At 36.8% G+C, this 20,910-nt stretch overlaps 1 protein-coding gene across 2 annotated transcripts in view; it reads right to left on the reverse strand.

The window, feature by feature from the left end:
- The window catches only part of XPR1 (xenotropic and polytropic retrovirus receptor 1), a gene marked incomplete at both ends in the record, with an annotated part of 205,106 nt that overhangs the window by 175,528 nt on the left and 8,668 nt on the right, over positions 1–20,910 (reverse strand). For both annotated transcript variants that reach the window (XM_079697077.1, XM_079697076.1), the window contains one exon: positions 4,128–4,179. In XM_079697077.1, coding sequence (XP_079553203.1) covers positions 4,128–4,179 — 52 coding nt within the window. The remainder of the gene's footprint in view (positions 1–4,127; positions 4,180–20,910) is intronic.

The following is a 20,910-nucleotide window of genomic DNA, read 5'->3' on the forward strand; positions in this document are numbered from 1 at the left end:
TTTCTAAATGTAAATGCCTACCAAAAATAACAAAGATTACACAGAATAGTAGGTAATGATATATATCAAAGGAGATTAGATATAAATTGATAAGGAATGCCTGTTAGCATTTTAAATATACCACTTCAGAATATGAGCATTTCCTAGTTATAACCATAGGACATTTATTTTAAATAAAAGTAGAGACCCTTTATTTTTCATGAATCAATGTATGAATGATTCATGAAATTCACTCTCAAAGGATGAATGAAGCAAAATAACCAAGCAAAATAACCAAGAATCTGAATGTTTATTTATTTGAATAATAAAAGCAACTTTAAGTAAATGCTCATTGATATCTTAATACACTGAAATTATTGTTTGGTTGGTTTACTTTTTTTTTTTTTTTTGCAGTACGCAGGCCTCTCACTGTTGTGGCCTCTCCCGTTGCGGAGCACAGGCTCCAGACGCGCAGGATCAGCGGCCATGGATCACGGGCCCAGCCGCTCCGTGGCATGTGGGATCTTCCTGGACAGGGGCACGAACCCGTGTCCCCTGCATCGGCAGGTGGATCCCCAACCACTGCGCCACCAGGGAAGCCCTGGTTTACTTTTAAATGGGAAAAAAAAAAGCCACCTTATCTATGAAGAATAAAGGCACTATCTTGATATTAGAAGAAAATAATCCACTAGTGTAAAAAATAGTAGTCAACTTCTAATCAACAAAATTTTCATATACTGTGCCTTTTATCTAATTTACCTTTATCAAATAAACCACTTCACTCTTTAAGAATCCATTTCAGGTTACCTTTCTTTCACTATAATCAGAAATCCATTCCCTCTTAAACAAAAGTACTGTGAAAATATGAAGCTACTTATTTTACTGTAACTACTCTTAAGTAATAATTCAACAAAAATGTTTTTTAATTCTAGTAACAATGTTAGGTTATAACCATTTAATATATGTAAATAATCAGTACAGCTATTACTTATATTCAATTCAATGCAATAAACATTTAAAAAATAAACATCCTATAAATGCTAATAGAATAATCAGACTATAGATGAACTTAAGAAGCCTATAAACCTACTGGCTAGTTAGTGCCTGAAAAAACTTAGCATTAACAATACTGGTCTAAAGTTCTTTAAGATTATTTATGGCTGGGGACTTCCCTAGTGGCGCAATGGTTAAGAATCCGCCTGCCAACGCAAGGGACACAGGTCCGAGCCCTGGTCCAGGAAGATCCCACATGCCACGGAGCAACTAAGCCCATGCACCGCAACTACTGAGCCTGCACTCTAGAGCCCACAAGCCACAACTACTGAGCCCCTGTGCCACAACTACTGAAGCCCGTGCACCTAGAGCCGTGCTCTGCAACAAGAGAAGCCACTGCAATGAGAAGCCCGCGCACCGCAACAAACAGTGGCCCCTGCTCACCACAACTAGAGAAAGCCCGCGTGCAGCAACAAAAGACCCAACACAGCCATAAATAAATAAATTAATAAAATTTATTTTTTTAAAAAAAGATTATTTATGGCAAGGGTTCTCAACTTTGGCTATTTATTAGAATCACCTAGAAAGACTATAAAACTATCAATGCCTGGGCTCCACTCCCCATATCCTATTTTAATTGGCCTGAGAAGGGTACTAAGTATCAGCATTTGTAAAACAAACATACAAACAAAACACAAGTAAATTGAGTTAATTGTGCAGCAGATTTGAAAATCACCATTTATAGTATACTCCAGTTTTAAGATTAAAAAAAAAACTTGCTTACTGGCACCAAAAGTCTTAAGTCTACTAAAACTTAAGGTATAGAAAAAGAGGAGAATGAAGAAAAGAGAGAAAGACAATATTCAAAAAAATAATCAAGGCCAATCAAACATTTTTTTCCTTTAAAAATGTTAAAAGTTGGGACTTCCCTGGTGGCGCAGTGGTTGGGAGTCTGCCTGTCAATGCAGGGGACATAGGTTCGAGCCCTGGTCTGGGAAGATCCCACATGCTGCGGAGCAGCTGGGCTCACAGCATGCCGCAGCAGCGTGCCACAACTACTGAAGCCCAGCGCCTAGAGCCGGTGCTCCACGGCAGGAGAGGCCACTGCAATGAGGCCCGCGCACTGCAACGAGGAGTGGCCCCCACTCACTGCAACTAGAAAAAGCCTGTGCACAGCAACAAACACCTAACGCAGCCAAAAATAAATAAATAAATAAATTGACATTTTTAAAAAAATTTGTTAAAAGTTGAAAGTCCTATCTTGGACTTTGTGATAAATCTGCTGACGTTGCATTATTTTATAGATAACTGCTAAATAAAAATCTAGAAATACAAACCCAATAGCAAGAATAAAGAAATGACAGAAATGATTATCATTTAAATTTAACACCATATAAAAGAGTAAATTAATATAGTATCACAATGCAAATGAGACACAAAATTATAGTCCCTTTAAATAACTTTTTCTAACCTCAATACTACATAGAATAATGTTTCCTTAATCTACTTTCCAATACCTTCAATTCCCCAGTGTCTCTAAAGAGAAAAATTCATTTTAAGAAGACAAAAACTACATGGGTTTAGTTTGTTTATCTGAGAATGGAAAGAATGAACAAGTGCAGAATATTTCCCTTATGAAAGCAGCACATATATCTGCATGATCAGCCTAGAGTACTCCCTTTATAACAGGGTCCAAAGAAGTTAATGTCTCTGGACAATGAAATAAAGAAAAAGTTATTAACTATAAATATTTGTCATTTTAGCATACTTTGACAGAATTCAGTTTTTCTCCCATAACAGCTAAAAGTATATGAGAATTACTAGCAACATGATCCAGCATGGAGGGATGAATAAAGATCATAACTTTCAACATATCTCAGAATATCTTTGTTACAAACCAGATGGTAAAACTTTAAAAAAAAATTAAGGATAAGTAGTCCAACTTTGAGAATAAAATTAAAAGAACCAATATTAAAGCAAGTAACACAGGGTGAGGAAATCAGCTTAACTTCCATGTAATTTCATTTTTCTTACATTCTTAAAATATTTTGAGGAGGTACTCTTTAAGACACATAAAATAAGAGATAATAACCTAATAAAGCACTAAACATTTGTCTTCAGTTAAATATTAGAGAATTATATTAACTATATTAAATATAATATATTAAATATAATCCAAAATTTAGTGACATATTATAAAACTAATACCCGGGTGCCAATACCCTAGTAAAGATTTTGAGATCCTGAAGGAAGCACATTTTGAATTCAGAACAGTTAGAGGTGAAAGATATACACTTCTATGTCATTAAAGACAATGAGATTTTTAATTACAGATCTGTAGTTTTAATAAACAACTTCATATTCATCTCTCCTGAAAATATGTGATGCAAAATTTTAAAAGACTATCCAGCCTCAGAAGGAACACTCCCTCAAGAAATAGTTGTTGAATTAGCTAATTATTTACTGACACAAGAACTACAACTTTAACCTCCAACTCTCCAAACCTATCAAAGGTTAAACCCATAAAGAATGAGCTGCTGAGTAGAAGCTGAGGTAACAGAAAAGAAAGGATCAATAAAGATAATTGGAAAGAATACCACTATCCTTAGGTCAGTCATTTTATGACTGCCAAACTGTGCACAGGCATACATATACATGCTTATAAACACACACACACACACACACACACACACACACACACACACAGAGTAAATATGTTTCGTTGTTTTACTAGTCCCAGTCTAAAGACATGACATAAATAGAAAGAAAAAGCTGTGTTGCCCAGACTAATTATGAACTAAGGATTCACTGAATGATGGATGGATGGATGAAAAGACAATAGAGACAAATATAAAAATACATTGTTTCGGGGAGGGAGCATGACACAGATAAGAGCTTTAACTCTAAACCAATATCTGTGATTCACAATGCTAAGGTGATTTGAGGACATTATAAGAGATCCATCATAAAGCAAATGTGAGCTAAACAAACAAAAAAAAGTCTCATTGAAACACAAAGTAATCATAATATATATTATAAAAAACAAAAAAGATTTATATAGTAGGGGAGGTTATATTAGTTTTATACTGTTCAGTTTAAAATATCTTTTCTTAAAAAGTTTTATGTGGCTAAATGTAGAGATTAATGCATCTTACCTTCCACAGAAGGTGCCTGGTCCTGAGCTGAGTACAGCATATCCTTAAAAGCCTATTAGAAAGAAAGAAAAGACATACATGGAATCATGAGTAATCTTTACAGTAAAAGCATTTTGAGCTAAACAATTATTTCTTTTTCAATATCCAGACAATGACTACATACAGTTCCCTAAATTGAGAATTTAGTGAAATACTTTAATAAGCTAAAACCCAAATACTATACTTTCTTATCAACCCAGTATTGTCCCATCCTTAAGATGAGGGCTAATGTGTATACTTTAAAAATTAAGGGGCATTTGGAAAAGAATGAAAAATCACCTGAGAGATCATCAAATCTCTTGACTAAAAAAAAAAAATAGTGATAGAAACTGAGAATAGTCCTAGAGGAATACAATGGAACACTGCATAAGAAGATATAAAACACTGGATACAAATTTTTTTAAATTGTGGTATCATATACCTGAACATAAAATCCACTATCTTAACCAGTTTTAAGTGTACAGTTCATAGTGTTAAGTAAAGTTACACTGTTGTGTAGACAATCTCCAGAATTCTTTTCACCTTGGATACAAATACTTTTCAGTGGAGGTCTGGAAAGTCCTCTGTTAAAAGAGTTCAGGACTATAAAGATAGTAGAGGTTTTATTGTTTTTTCCAAATCAGTAAGTTAACTAACAATCATATTTAGGTAATTTAGATGGTTGCAGTTTGGTCTCTTCATAAGTGGTTTTGGGACAGGAATGAAAAGTATTTCTTCATACCTACCAAAATGGTAGAATCAATTAAGTGGATAAGCTCCAGAGCAGAAGAGCTGGTCATAAGCTTAGGTGACTTTACCTATCCCATAGCTTCAAATACCATCTAACCAACCATTGGTGATTCCCAAATTGGCCTCCAGCATTCCTCAGCCTCAGTACAACTGACATTTGGGGCCAGATAATTCTTTGTTGTGGGGGGCTGTTCTGTGCATATTAGGATTTTTGGCACTATCCCTGGTATCTAGAGATTCACTAGATACCAGCAGCAACCAACCAAAAATGTCTCCAGACACTACCAAATGCCCCTACAGGACAAAAATCACCCCTCCCCAGAACCACCGGCCTAGAGTCATTCAAGCATATAAAACCAAAAAAGAAGAAATAAACCTCCAAGGTAACCCACTCTGTATTCAAGTCTAGTAAATTATATTCTTCCCAAATGAAATTACCATTTACTTTAAATTAGTGACCAACCTGTCAGTTCCATGACTAACCCTAACCAGTCTGATAATATACAAAAGCCCTAAGTGAATAAGACAAAGATCTAGAACTTCTTTTAAGAAAAAATGTATATATGCTCACTATTTTCTTTACCATTTCAGATGTCTCAGGAACCACTAATGTCCAGTCTAAAAAAAGAAGTTAGCTCAGATCTTATCAAACATCAGAAAGTCTTTATTTCAGTTCACAGACTGGAATTTTATATTAAAGTCCTATACAAGTGCAGAGTAGGGGGCTTCCCTGGTGGCGCAGTGGTTAAGAATCCGCCTGCCAATGCAGGGGACACAGGTTCAATCCCTGGTCCAGAAAGATCCCACATGCCACGGAGCTACTGGGCCCATGTGCCACAACTACTGAGCCTGCGCTCTGAGAAGCCCGCACACGGCAACGAAGAGTAGCCCCCGCTCTCAGGAACTAGACAAAGCCCATGGGCAGCAATGAAGACCCAGCGCAGCCAATAAATACATACATACATACATACATAAATTAAAAAAAAACAAGTGCCGAGAAGTAGTTATGTTATGGTTCTTCCACAGAATATTTTAAGAGTGTAAATGAATAGATTGCTTAGAGCAGAGTAAATCTCTAGAAATAGAAAAATATAAGAAGGAACAAAAAAAATCCAGCCAGAGAATACTTAAGGAAATAAAGCTATCATGGAAGCAGGTAATATCAGAGACTCAAACATCTGAATGAAGTTTTTCAACTTCTTAAGTATGATAGGCATGTGTACCAAAATCAAATGAAGTTATCAGTAACCAAATAAACCACCAATGACTAGCAGAGTAGCTGGTATGCAGTAGGAGCTCAATAAATAGTTCTTGAATTCAAAAGGGTTTCTCAGCACACTGAAAAAAGCACACTAAGTAGAATCTCTGGCACATAATGAAAATGAATTAAATTTGCAAAAGGAAAGCTTACCAAATTAAGGTTTAAAAAGATGATTTAAATTTTATAAACAGAAAAATTATGATAGTCTTCATTTTTTTTTTTTTTCCTTTATGCAGGCCTCTCACCGCTGTGGCCTCTCCCGCCGCGGAGCACAGGCTCCGGACGCCCAGGCTCAGCGGCCATGGCTCACGGGCCCAGCCGCTCCGCGGCATGTGGGATCCTCCTGGACCGGGACACAAACCCGTGTCCCCTGCATCGGCAGGCGGACTCCCAACCACTGCGCCACCAGGGAAGCCCGATAGTCTTCATTTTGTTTGTAAAAATAAATCATAATTTCACTTAAGTCAAGATAACTCTCGGTAAAATCAGGGACAACTCTTTTTTTGCTTCTTACTACTTCACTTTTCCTCTGAATAAGAGACGCTCTATGTTTTTTATAGTAATAGACTCTAGAGAGCTCTATAAGAACTCTATAGGATACCATTCCCTGTCTGTGACTAGAGAATAGCCCCCAACTGGGAACCAGTGGGGGAAAATCCTACAAAGTGTTGTCTATATTAATATCTATGGATTGTTCGTCTGTAATATGAGTCACCTGGGTTGGGAGCAGTACCTCCAAATGCACAAAACAACAAATTCAAAGTTTCCTCAATTCATGCTGTTTTACTCCAAGAAAATCCAATACTCTACGTGAAACTCTGAATTTGTATAATAAATAAAATCAATATGTATTCATGTGCATTACAAAAGATTTCTTTGATCACTGCCAAGGGCCCAGGGTTCAATCCCTGGTCAGGGAACTAAGATCCCACAAGCCACATGGCACAGCCAAAAAAAGCAAAAAACAAAAAGCAAACAAACAAAAAAAGATTCAAAGCAATTCTTACATCAGCATCTCTACTGTAATCTCTGAGTTAGAAAAATTAAGTTATTTTTATTATAATGTTATTGAAATATATATCAACGAGGACAAAACTCTTAGTGTTTATAACAATGCATATGACAGTAAAATCTTACAAATTAAATCCAAATACAACCATAAAACCAGTATTATTCAAACAACAACATTAACATGACAGAAAACAAGATGTTTGCTCAAACAAAATCTCAATTGGTAACACGAATACAATGCCAATTTACCTGTTCTGAGTTTGGAATGCCCAGATAACTCTGCATCAGATGGGATCTACTGTAAGGCAGTATAGTCAGTGGCTAGAAGCTATGGAGTCAGACAACGTGTATGAAAACCAACTCTACCACTTATTAGCTGTGTAACCTTAGGAAAATTAACTTCTCTATACTTCAGTACCTTCATCTGTAAAACAGGAATAGTAATTACACATACCTCACAGGTCTACTGTATGAATTTAAAACACAAATCCTTATATTAATTATGATTCATTATTATACACGAAGAGTACTTTGAACAGTGCCTAGAACATAGAAGATGCTCAAAGAATGTTAGCTAATAGAATGTGAACTACCACAAAACTTATGTCATGCAGTGGTCTGTAGCATCATTTGGCGGTCTACCAGCCATGAATACATCATTTATGCATTAGATATGCCTCAGTTCTTAACTAACTCTTCACAAAGTAGTACAATACTACCTGGAGCCAACATGACCAAACAAACATAAATAGAGGCACTGCAATCTCCTGGCATTACCAGCTTAAAAGATGGTCAACTAGATGATTTAGAATATGCTATTATATTTTCTGATGATAGCTGACATGAGCACACACAGTTTTTAATTCTTATAAGAAACCTATAGATTCCCAAGAAAATATAGGCAGTCCCAATCTGCATATGCATTAAATAACAAAGACTCCTAATTTTATTACTTAAACTTTCTACTTAAACATATTACTTAAACATATCTAGTGTATAAAATAGGGTATAGTTCAAACTTAACATATATGTTCAATAATACCACCAGTAAAAATTTCTTATGTTGTTAATTTTTAATAACCCACAGTAGATCAACTCTAATCTCCTTTCCAAACACATGGGTTTCACAGACCATTTCACAGAACAAGGATCAGAGGCTAGAAAGATTTCTACTTCCTATCAACTCACTATTAGCCACACATTTAACATACTATAAATATTACCATCTCCATCAACAAAATATCTAATCTATGTTGTTCTCATCTGTCTGCTTCAATATTCATTCAAAGTCAGCATATTGCAATCTAATTATTGGATTAATGAACAATAATATAAACATAGGCATTTGAAGAGGAAGGACAAGGAATATTTATTATAAACCTTTAAAGGAATCATAATCCCTGTTAACAGTGTTTAATAATTCGATAAAATTTACATCAGACCTTTTTTATTCTGAAGGTTTTTCCAAATGGTACTATTATAATTTTGATATATACTTAAAAATATGTACACTATGCCTGATCTACATACCCCAGAAATAATGTGAATAATGTGCAAGTGAGTTATGTCTGACCTGGTTTCTTTGTCTCGTCATCTAGAAATTAGTCATGTTTTCCTGATACTGAAGTGCTAAGAACAGTTCTGTAAATCAAATTATAAAACTCAAAAGAGGGCACTGAGCATTCTCAAGTGTCCTGTACAAAGAATGACCATCTAATTAATCTTCATTTCTATCCCCAAATAAACTAACCTAGCTCTGCTTTTGATGACAGAAATGATCTGTAAAGAGAAACTCGTATACAAATTTTTAAAATCTAGTATGTTAAAATTTAAAATGAATGTATTCTCGTACACACTTAACAATCCAAAGGCTGTAGTATATTAGAAGCATTATGCATGACTCAAACTTTTCATAGAATTTAAATGTACCCCATCAGCAAAGGCAATTCAATATACAGAAGTTGTTACAACATTAAATTATTATTGAATTTGTTAAATGTATAAAATGTATATAATTTATAATAGGAAGAACTAATTTGGAATACGTCCCATTATATTCACATTTATAAATTTCCTCACTAACATGCCTGATATCCACTGACGTGGCTTTTACTATTTCTATGTGGATATCTCCCAAATCTGTATCCTCAGCCACACGTCTGCTAACACATACTCAAAATGTCCAAAATTCATTTTCTTCCCAAAGACTATTCTTCTCATGTCTTTATTTCTGTTAATGTCACTGCCAGTATCCACATCACACAGATTCACAATCTCAGCTACTGTCTCACTCATTCAACAAATATTTGTGTATCTGCTATGTGCCAGGCCTGTTCTAGGCACCTGGGATACATCACAAGGAAAATAAAAATCCCTGTCCTAGCTGAATTAACATTCTTATATTCTCCTTTCCACTCCTAACTTAAGTGATCTGATTCATCAATGCCACCACCACAACCTCTTTTACATTCATTCTCTCCTATCCATTCACCTCAACTATTTCAACGGACTCTTCACTGATTTACCAACCTTTAGGTTTTCATCTCTCTAACACAAACAACGGCCATATCAATCTTTCCAAAGCACCAGTCTGACTCTCCTCTTAAAAACTTACAAGGGGGCTTCCCTGGTGGCGCAGTGGTTGAGAGTCCGCCTGCTGATGCAGGGGACACGGGTTCGTGCCCCGGTCCGGGAAGATCCCACATGCCGCGGAGCGGCTGGGCCCGTGAGCCACGGCCGCTGAGCCTGCGCATCCGGAGCCTGTGCTCCGCAACGGGAGACGCCACAACAGTGAGAGGCCCGCGTACCGCAAAAAAAAAAAACTTACAAGGATTTCCCAATGGCCACAAATTAAAGCCCATATTCCTCTGCTGGCCTATAAGGCACCCAGAATGATCCAATCTATGTTTCTAGGCTTATCTTCCAAACTGAAGAAAGCCAATTTCACTTTCACAACCTGACCCTCAAGTCAAAATGAATTACCTATTACTCATTTTAGAGACTTAAATATTTCTTCCATCTTTGCCTTTGTTTACAACTATTACCTTTAACTCTACCTGGAATCCCCTCTCCCTACTCCCATCTTTTCAATCGAATTTCCAAATCTTAACCAGCCTTCAAGGTCCAGATCAAATTTAACCTCTTTTGTTTTGTCCTGATTCCTCCAGCTGGAAGTCTTTACTCATTCCTCTGAAATCCTGTAGTACCCTATTTGAAACCATTTATAGCACTTAATATTTCCACCTTATGTTTTAATTATTTATCTGTGTCACTTGTTCACCATTTGACTGTAAAGTCAGGGTTTTAGCCACCTTGCTTGTACTTGTATAAGAAAGGCTCATCATAAATATTTCTAGATTGCTTAATATCATCATTAAAGAAGTTACTAAGTTTTAGTCGTTAAATGAACATTACTGGATGTCTACTCTTTGCACTATGCCAGGCTCTAAAGAAATAATGGTGGATCAAGCAAGGAAAAGATAGTCATATAAATAGATACATTTTAATATGTTAAATACTTTAAAAAATGATCAAAGCATACTGAAGGCCTAACTAACATAGTAGCAATTAAAACAAAGAAGGTGATATATGGGAAGGAGGGGGGATACCAAGAAGCAAAATGGGAAGATTAGACAAACAACTGAACACGAACTAAGGGAATTAAAGATCGCTAAGATTTTGAGTCTAGGTAAAGAGAAGGATGCTTAGTGATACTATTAACCGAGCTGTAAAAACACCAAAGAAAAAACTTGGGCAAAGAAAAGACAGGAGTTTGGATTAACGAACCACTTCAGGTATCCACAGGACAACTGAGATGGTCAGCAGACAGATGAAAACACAGATCTACAATTTGGAAGATAGGTCAGAGCTAGTGGTTAAGAGTTGGAAATTATCTGTATAAGGTGATTTGAAACTGCCTATGCCCTAAGTAAATGAAATTTTTCACAAAGTAAGTGGACCAAGGACAGAATCTTTTGGAATACAAAGCAACAAAGAAGACAGTAAGGAAAACACCAGATGTACAGAGTGCCACAGGAATTAAAGGGGCATTGCAAGAAGGAAGATATATTAAAAATTATCAAAAGCTGCTTAGAGGAGACATTATCTGCACCTCCATGTTTTCTGCAGCATTATTCACAATAGCCAAGACATGGAAACAACCTAAGTGTCTGTCAACAGATGAATGGGTAAAGAAGATGTGAGATACACACACACACCCAAAAACACACAGTGGAATATTATTCAGCCGTGAGAAAGAAGGAAATCCAGCCATTTGCGATAACTTTCATAAACCTTGAGTGCATTATGCTAAGTGAAGTCAGAGAAAGACAAATACTATATGATATCACTGAAATGTGGAATTGAAAAATGCCGAACTCAAAGAAACAAAGAGTAGAATGATGGTTACCCAGGGCTGGGGGGTGGGGGAAATGGGAAGATACTGGTAAAAGGGTACAAACTTCCAGTTATAAGATTAACAAGTTCTGAGCATCTAATGTATAGCATGGTGATTATAGCTAATAATACTGTATTATATACTTGAAAATTGCAACCATGGATCTTAAATGTTTTCACCAAAAAAAATGAAATGGTAATTATGTGATGGAATGGAGGCGTTACCTAGTGCTATAGTGGTAATCATCAGCAATCTGTAAATGTATCATATCAACACCCTGCACACCTTAAATTTACACCATATGTCAAATATATCTCAGTAAAACTGGAAGAAAAAATTTTAAAGAAAACTGAGAACATTTGAGTTAAATAAAACAGCTATCAAGGAAGGGTTCAGTATACTAACAATTATTCTGTTTCTTCAGCTGGAAGGTGAATACAGATGCCTATTTACCTATCTATCCATCTGTCTGTCTGTCTGTCTCTCTATCTATCTAATTGGAATGCTGCAACTGAATTATAAAGAAAGAAAAGTAGCTAACTTTAGAACGCCTAGACTCTGACTTTAGAGCCTATAACTTAAACTATTCATATGTAAGATTAATAAAATATATCCTTAAGTTAAAGGAAAGAAAAATTAAAAGCTGCTTAGAGATCAAGAAGGAAGAGACTAAGAGATATAATTAGGTCTGAGGATCAGGAGCTCATTGGTGACCTTCAAAAAATGGTTTCAGTAGAGTAATGGGGCAGAAACTAGATTCGATTGCTTTGAGTACACGAGAGCTGAGGATATGATGACCAGAAATACTGATCGATAATAAAAGTAATTATAGTTACCTTTACTGAATGCCTACTATCAGATATCATTTTGAGTATTTTAAACACACTACTTTAACAGAGGCCCACAACTCTTTAATGTAAATATGATTTTCATTTTACCACTGAAGATCTGAAATTCAGAAAGGTTATTAAAGTATTATCTTGCCCAAGTATTGCTGATTCTGTAATCCACGCTTCTTTGAGAAAAAGACACATAGCCCACTATTTGGAGTGAAATCTTATTTTCTAAGATTTACTTCTAATTTTGGCCTCTCAATTTTCTGACACTCTTCCTTTCATTTCCAAAACTTTTCTAAACCATTAGATTTTTATATCAGGTGTGGTAACTAGCCTCTGAAATAACCCCCAATGATTCTTAACTCCTGGTAGTAATGCTCTTGTGCAATCCCCTCCCATACTAAATAGGACTGACCTCCATAACCAATAGAATATTGCATAAATGACAGAGTACTACTTCCAAGGCTAGGTCATAAAAGGCACTGTGGTTTTCATCTTACTCCCTCTTGGATTCCCCACTCTGGGGAAAGCCAGCTATGAAAAAACTGAAACAGCCCTATGGAGAGGTCCAAGTGATAAGGAACTGAGGCCTCCTGAAAAAAGCCAGCACAAATTTGTCAACCATTCGAGTGTGCCATTCTAGAATCGGATCCAGCCCCAGGCAAGCCTTGAGATGACTGCAGCCTTGACTGGCATCTTGACGACAACCTCACAAAATATCCTTAGCCAGAATCACCCAGTTAAGCTGCTTCCAAACTCTTTACACACAGCCAGAGTGTAAGGCAATAAATGTTTCTTATTGTTTCAGCGGTTTTAGGTAGTTTGTTATAGAGCAATAGATAATTAATACATGAGGCTAGATTTGAAAAACATTTTTATATCACAGAATGTAATGTTATTAGATCATAACCAACATCTTTGGCTTGTCTTGATCAAAGTACCTAAAATTTTTATTCCTATAAAGATACAAAAACTATGGGAAGGAAAACTAGGACAATTTCAAGTAAGTGATTTATTTAGCAATAACTAGCAAAACTGCATTCCCATAAGTCACAGCCACCAATACTGTAATTTAACTTATACCCTTGAATGCCCTTGAGAAGTCACATAGCTGCACTTCTGAGCTGGGACGGAATAAATCTGACAGATTAAATCAGCATCCTCCTTGTCTAAGGATCCTATTCTGACACTAAAATAAAGCTGATAACAAATGTTCTTTTATAACTAATTAAATTTGTATGGCTCATTCTTACATTTACAGTGGTAACAACTGTAAATTCTCTGAGGGCAGAGAGCAGTCTCACTTCAATTCTTATAGGCCACAGCATCTAGCACAGTAGAAGTTCAAAATACATTTGTCAATTGCACAGACTTTGTAACACAAAGCCTAAATATCCAAAATCAGCACATCAGTTAATTTTTTAAGTAACTATGTTATTTTTATTGAATTATTTTATAGCATTTCCAGTTTCATGAAATATCAAAATGCAAAGTCATTTCTTATTTTTCCTAATTTTCATTATCTTTTATTTCTACACAAGATTCAAACCTCTTTCATTTACTAGCCACAAGAAAAGTTCTTAGTGTGTTTGGCTTCCAGCCCTCTTTTTTTTTTTTTTAATTAGTTTCTGCTTTATAACAAAGTGAATCAGTCATCCAGCCCTCTTTAATACATAAGGTTTATACAGGTTGGTAAAACATGTTGAACTTTGACCAAATATAATAGTATGGCAACATAAAATTCTCACTCTGTTCTTAGTTTGCCCGCTTATCTGAAAGAAAACAAAAAAGGAACCTAAAGGTTCTGCAATACACCTATACATTTATAAAAATGGTTTCTAATCCATCAGTCTCAGACCACTTCATAGCTCCAATTTCAATACTGTAAAACCTTATAAACTAGGTATTCTCTGTAGGCTAAATAATGTTTCCCACAAACACATTACTACTTGTCAAAATACATGAAGGTATTTGTACTTAATAAAATACTACCATATTTCATCGAGTCTAAGATACCATCAATTGTTAAGACACACCATTAATTTATGTATCACTGCACCATTATTTTACGTACCATTAAGAAAGAAAAACATTACCAATTAACTATGTGACATCTGTAAAATGAATCTCAATTTCAAAGGCGTAGGAATGTGGAACAAGGAATGTGCATCTTAGAATCTATAAAATGCAGTAATTAATTTGATCAAAATGTAGTTTCTCAAGCAATGGATTCTACAAGTCCAGCTACCATCATTTGGTTTCCAAGAAATTTCATGACGTTGAATGAGTCTTGTTATACTAAAAGACTGAGTACCAACACCCTAAAATAAACGTCTGCTGAATAAATGAATAAAAGTTACTACTGTGGCTTTTTTTTTTTTTTTGCGGTACGCGGGCCTCTCACTGTTGTGGCCTCTCCCGTTGCGGAGCACAGGCTCCGGACGTCCAGGCTCAGCGGCCATGGCTCACGGGCCCAGCCGCTCCGCGGCATGTGGGATTTTCCCAGACCAGGGCACAAACCTGCGTCCCCTGCATCGGCAGGCGGACTCTCAACCACTGCGCCACCAGGGAAGCCCCTATACTAAACTTTTTTAAAAAGGTAAAATTCTTTCAACTTCCATTTGTCCAGTAATTGAATAAACAGTCTAAGTTGTCTTTTCCTAGTTACAGTTTCACTGACCCCTTCTCCCCGTGTCAAGAGTAAATAAATTAAATAAGATGCTGCTCAACTGTTAGCTTCAAACCCCTAGGGACAGGTATGTAATAATGGCTAATACTTATATAATACTTACTATGTGTAGTAACTATTACACCTCCTGTCCTGCTTTCCAATGATTGACTCATTTCATTTCACATGATCCTCCAAAGTAAAAATTATCATTATCCCCAGTTTAAGGATAAGACAATTGTGGCACAGGAAAGATAAATGACTTGCCCAAGCTCACGGGGTTATTACAATTTCAATTTCAGTGGTCTCTAAATCAATCCATTTTCTAATTTCTGAATCTATCAGGAATTGAATTTTTGAAAGTCCATGATACTAAGCAAACAAATCTTAGAAAAAAGATTTTGCAATCCTCTTTGGCAAATAACTAATGGCAGCATAATTTGAAATTACTCATATTTCAAACACGCTTATTCTACTCAAAAAGAAAGGCTTAATCAAAAAATGTTTGAACACGGGGCTTCCTTGGTGGCGCAGTGGTTGAGAGTCCGCCTGCCGATGCAGGGGGCGCGGGTTCGTGCCCCGGTCTGGGAGGATCCCACGTGCCGCAGAGCGGCTGGGCCCGTGAGCCATGGCCGCTGAGCCTGCACATCCGGAGCCTGTGCTCCGCAAGGGGAGAGGCCACAGCAGTGAGAGGCCCACGTATCGCAAAAAAAAAAAAAAAAATGTTTGAACTCTGTGATGAGAGGTGGTGACTCACCTGCTTATCAACAGTTTTGCTACCTGCTATTATACAAATACTGGAAAGACAGGAGAAAGAATATCATCTCAATTTTGTCATTAAATGATCACATTTGAGGGTATTACATAAAACTAATTAAAAGGTATAACTCTGCATTCACTGAATAAACAAAACTAAAAGAATAAGACCAACTTCTCTAAATTGATACCAAAGTAATTGATTTCCAGAGCTTTAGACACACTCTGTAGGGGATAAACATGAACTTTTCTTATTTTCTCCATTCACTGCCTTCAATCATGCTCTCCTGAATCTCTCTTTCTTATCCCTTAATGACATCTCAGGCAGATCCCATAGCCTTTCAGTTACATTTTGTTTTGTTGTTGCTTTTAAAGTTTCTAAATATGCCAGACACTGCCAGATGCTGGATACTAACAGGTATCTATGACTCTGCCTGACACACAGTAGGCTTTCAATAAATCTAAGATGATCAATCAATCAAGCCTAAGATGCCACTAATAGTAATATACACCATTATTTTATGTGCTTCTAAGAATGAAAAAAAAGTCCGCCAATTAATCTATGACAATTATGAGACGTATCCTGATTTCAGATGTTAAAGTGTGGGAAAATTGATTAAATAAGGTATTAATTCAAGCTCTTACTATTTTTGGCTATACTATTTGGTTTTCCTGTCTTTGGTCTTGGTCTCTCCAACGCATCCTCTAGGATCTAAACTACACTCTCACTTTGCACTGATCCTTCTCCCCAGTCTCTTCTTTAAAATCCTTAATGGTTCACAACAAGAAACATTTAAACACCTCAGCATGGTATTTGAGGCCCTTCACCCCTTGATCCCTCCCAGTCCACCTTTCCAAATCACACTATCACCTCTCCAACATACCCAACTAAACCAGATTTCACTAATATGCTTGGATACTTCCACCCATCTATGCCTTTGTTCAGTTTTACCCTATCTGCCTAGAATGACGCCAGCGCCCTGTCCCCTCTTCACCAAGTCATCAAACCCTACTGAATCTCTAAGTACCCAGTTCAAACACTACCTCTGTGAAAGCTTTTAAGATAAATACCTTTGATCTGCAGAGCAAAATCAATTGGCCATTCCTCTGCAACATGATCACAATACAATACGATTAGGAGACCACCCAAGTTATGAGCTCCTCTAGGACAGGGGCTTGCCTATTTTTACCTCGCCAGTCCCTTGCGTGATCCCGACCATGTAACACCATGTTAAGAATCCAGGTTCTGGGGCTTCTGTGGTGGCGCAGTGGTTAAGAATTTGCCTGCTAATAATGCAGGGGACAAAGACTCGAGCCCTTGTCTGGAAGATCCCACATGCTGCGGAGCAGCTAAGCACCACAACGACTGAGCCTGCGCTCTAGAACCCGTGAGCCACAACTACGGAAGCCCACACACCTAGAGCTTGTGCTCCACAACAAGAGAAGCCACCGCAATGAGAACCCCGCGCACCTCAACAAAGAATAGCCCCTGCTCACTGAAACTAGAGAAAGCCCGCACGCAGCAACGAAGACCCAACACAGCCAAAAATAAATAAGTAAATAAACTTACAAAAAAAAAAAAAAAAAAAGAATCCAGGTTCTGAAATAAGACAAACCTGTGTCTGAATTCTGGTTTTAACCATTCACTAGCTATGTGACCTTGGGCAGTCTACGCAATCTAAGACTCAGCGACTTCTTAAAACAGGGATAACAAAACCTACCTTAGAGGGTAAGGTTTAAATGTAAAACGCCTGGCACAATGGAAACATTCAATAAACATTGGCTGTTATTATCATCATCATTGTTTTATTGTTTTTTTTAAAAAAGGAAGGGGACACTCATGAATACTTAACAAATTGGTTTAATACATATTCTAATCTCCTCTTGTCAGATGTGTCCTGACTTTGGCTTGGCAGCATGTTACAAGAGATGGGGAGATGGGGGGCGGGGGGGAGGGGAGGTGCTCTTCATGTACATGTAACCTGTGTTAACATTCAAACAGATATGCTACAGAGAAATGCCCAAATGATTTTTCAACTTTCCTGAGTCTTGCTCTCATCTCTACCTAACTCCTCAAGCCTTACCATAATTCCTCAGTCCTGTCTCCTCACCTACAATAGGTTTCTACCTAGATGGGGAAATGGCTAATTTTCTGTAGTTGAGTAAAAAACATTTTTAAGGTTTGAGTCTCTTAACTTACTTAGTCTTTTAATTGACACACACATGAACTATTTGAGGTCGTTAATGTGTGAACTAATGGATTAGGTTCAGATAAATGTTATTAACACTAAGTATTTAAGTAATCATTAACAAGAACATTTAAATTCATGTGGGCTCTTACAAAGAAAATTTATTCTTAAAATTAAAAGTAAAGAAATGTTTATATGGCAGTGATAAGCCTCAGCAAGGTATAGCAGCGAGCAGGAGGTCAATACTTTTATCCCAGGCTCTCCTATCAGCTAGTTGTGAGACTGACCACATATCTTGGCCTTTCTGTCCTCGATTTATTCATCTGTGAAACAGAGGGCTTGAGAAGGTCTTTTTCAACTCTAAAACTAATTCTAGTATTAAAAATTAAATTTCCATTACAGAAGTGAAAAGGACTAAAACTAGATAGTCTCTGAAAACTCAAAGGATTCACTTAAGCTATTCATACATACTTAGGAATGCACATGTGAATTTCACCCCCATTTTTGAAAAAGGAAAGCATATGAAGGCACAGTCTATAACTGAAATGAATGCAAGTTACAGGTAACCAAGGAGAATTTATTTATTTCAAAACCATATAACTGTTCCCACCTGAATTTCTTACTGTATATAAAAAAGGACAATTTATTAATAAAAATATCACAGATAACAGGAGTAATACCTAAAATCAACAAAGCCATTTTCCAAGAAAATCTGAACTGGACAAGCCCAGAGAGACAAAATTTGAGGCTCGGTTTCCCTCACAAAGATACTGTTAACCTAGCATTAACTAAATAATTTTAATAGCAAATATAGGCATTGTCTAAGCACTTTTCATATTTTAATTCATATAATCCTCACAGAAGTCCTATAACTAGAGTGAAGTAAGTCAGAAAGAGAAAAACAAATACCGTATGCTAACACATATATATGCAATCTTAAAAAAATGGTTCTGAAGAACGTAGCGGCAGGACAGGAATAAAGACGCAGATGCAGAGAATGGACTTGAGGACATGGGGAGGGGAAAGGGTAAGCTGGGACAAAGTGAGAGTGGCATGGACATATATATACTACCAAACGTAAAATAGATAGCTAGTGGGAAGCAGCCACATAGCACAGGGAGATCAGCTCAGTTCTTTGTGACCACCTAGAGGGGTGGGATAGGGAGGGTGGGAGGAAGTCTCAAGAGGGAGGGGATATGGGGATATATGTATACGTATAGCTGATTCACTTTGTTATACAGCAGAAACTAACACAACATTGTAAAGCAATTATACTCCAATAAAGATGTTTTTAAAAAGTCCTGTAACTACTATTACTGTCCCGATTATACAAATAAGGAAACTGAAGCACAGAAAGGTAGAATGACTTGCCTGAGGTCACTCAGCTAGTAAACTGTCCAGATGGAATATGAACCTAGGCAGTCTGGCTTCAGAGTTTGTTCTCTGTATGCGTTATTGACATATAAGCATATGATGCAAAATAGTTAAACAATAAAATGAATCAGGGTGATTGTGTTCACTCAGCCACTAACCAAGCCATGTGTGCTTGAATCACAACGTCTCTGGACCTCATTTCCCACTCAAGTAAAAAAGGGAATTGGACTTAATTAATATCTGAAATTCCTTACAGGTCTAACTTTCCATGATCTATGGAATGATCTAAAAGCCAAAAGCCACGACTGTGGCATAGGAACAGCTCTATCCAATGTTCTTTATCTTCCTCTTCTTACACTTATCATTATATCTCATTATTTTTTTCTTATGGCTCATCTTTATAAGGTCCTCTATTTAACAGCTGCCTACCTCATAATAGTTACACTGATAATCTTGAGGAAAAAATAAATTAACACAGGTGAACTCTGACCTCCAGACCATATTCTACTACCTCCAAACCATGCAGACTGAGACCTGGGACTAAAAATAGACCAGCCATTACTTCAGCAGGTGCTGGAGAACAGGTAAGACTACGCCTAAATGTACTTATGTATAAATGGATGGATTTATTTATTTTTCATAAAGCAGTATAATGTAGGAATTAAAAGCAGGGGCTCTTTCAGTCTCATCTCTGCTAACCACAATTAGCAGTTTCAACATAATCAGTTACTTAATGGCTCTAAGACTCAGGTTCCCCATCTACAAACAGAACTAACATAACAACCTACCTAAACAGCTTGCTATAAAGAGAAAATGTTTTTAAAGTAATGTCACAGTGACTGACAAAGTAAGCACTCAAAAAATAACAGCTGTTGTTCCTGCTACTGCTACTGTTACTGGCACTGTTACTGCCACCACTGTTATTTACAATTCGCATATAAAAAAGCAAGAGTTCCACAGTGTGACAAATTTGATTTCAAATTCTGGCTCTACTACTTACTAGATGTGTGGCATGAACAAATTGACTAGTCTCTCTAAGTCTGGGTTTCCTCATCAGTAAAATGGAGATAATAAATCATCTATCTCACAAAACTGTTGTGAAGATTAAATGAAGTAACATACTGATGACACCTGGTTCCTAACTGGTCAATAAATGTTAATTCCTTTCTCCTTAATGACAAAATGACCACATTTCCACTAATTCAATTCAAAGAAGAGAGAATGGAAGTGGGAATCCCAGGAAAGACAACTTTCTTTTCTCTATCATCCTGTGCAGGGGGGATATACCAGAGAATCCTCACTTATGGGATTTCCTTTATCCTCTTATGTGCTTCCTAAGACTAGAGAACTTTTTCTCAGGCCATCTCCAAACGTTCTGACAGGAGTCCTGTGCTCTAAGGCAGCAACTCTCAGAAACCCTTTCAGGGAAGCCAAAAGGTCAAAACTATTTTCATAATAATACTACAACTTCATGTGCTTTTTTCGCTCTCATTCTTTCATGAGTACACAGTGGAGTTTTCCAGA

The sequence above is a fragment of the Hyperoodon ampullatus genome (genome assembly GCF_949752795.1).
Source record: "Hyperoodon ampullatus genome assembly, chromosome: 2".
NCBI lineage: Eukaryota > Metazoa > Chordata > Mammalia > Artiodactyla > Ziphiidae > Hyperoodon > Hyperoodon ampullatus.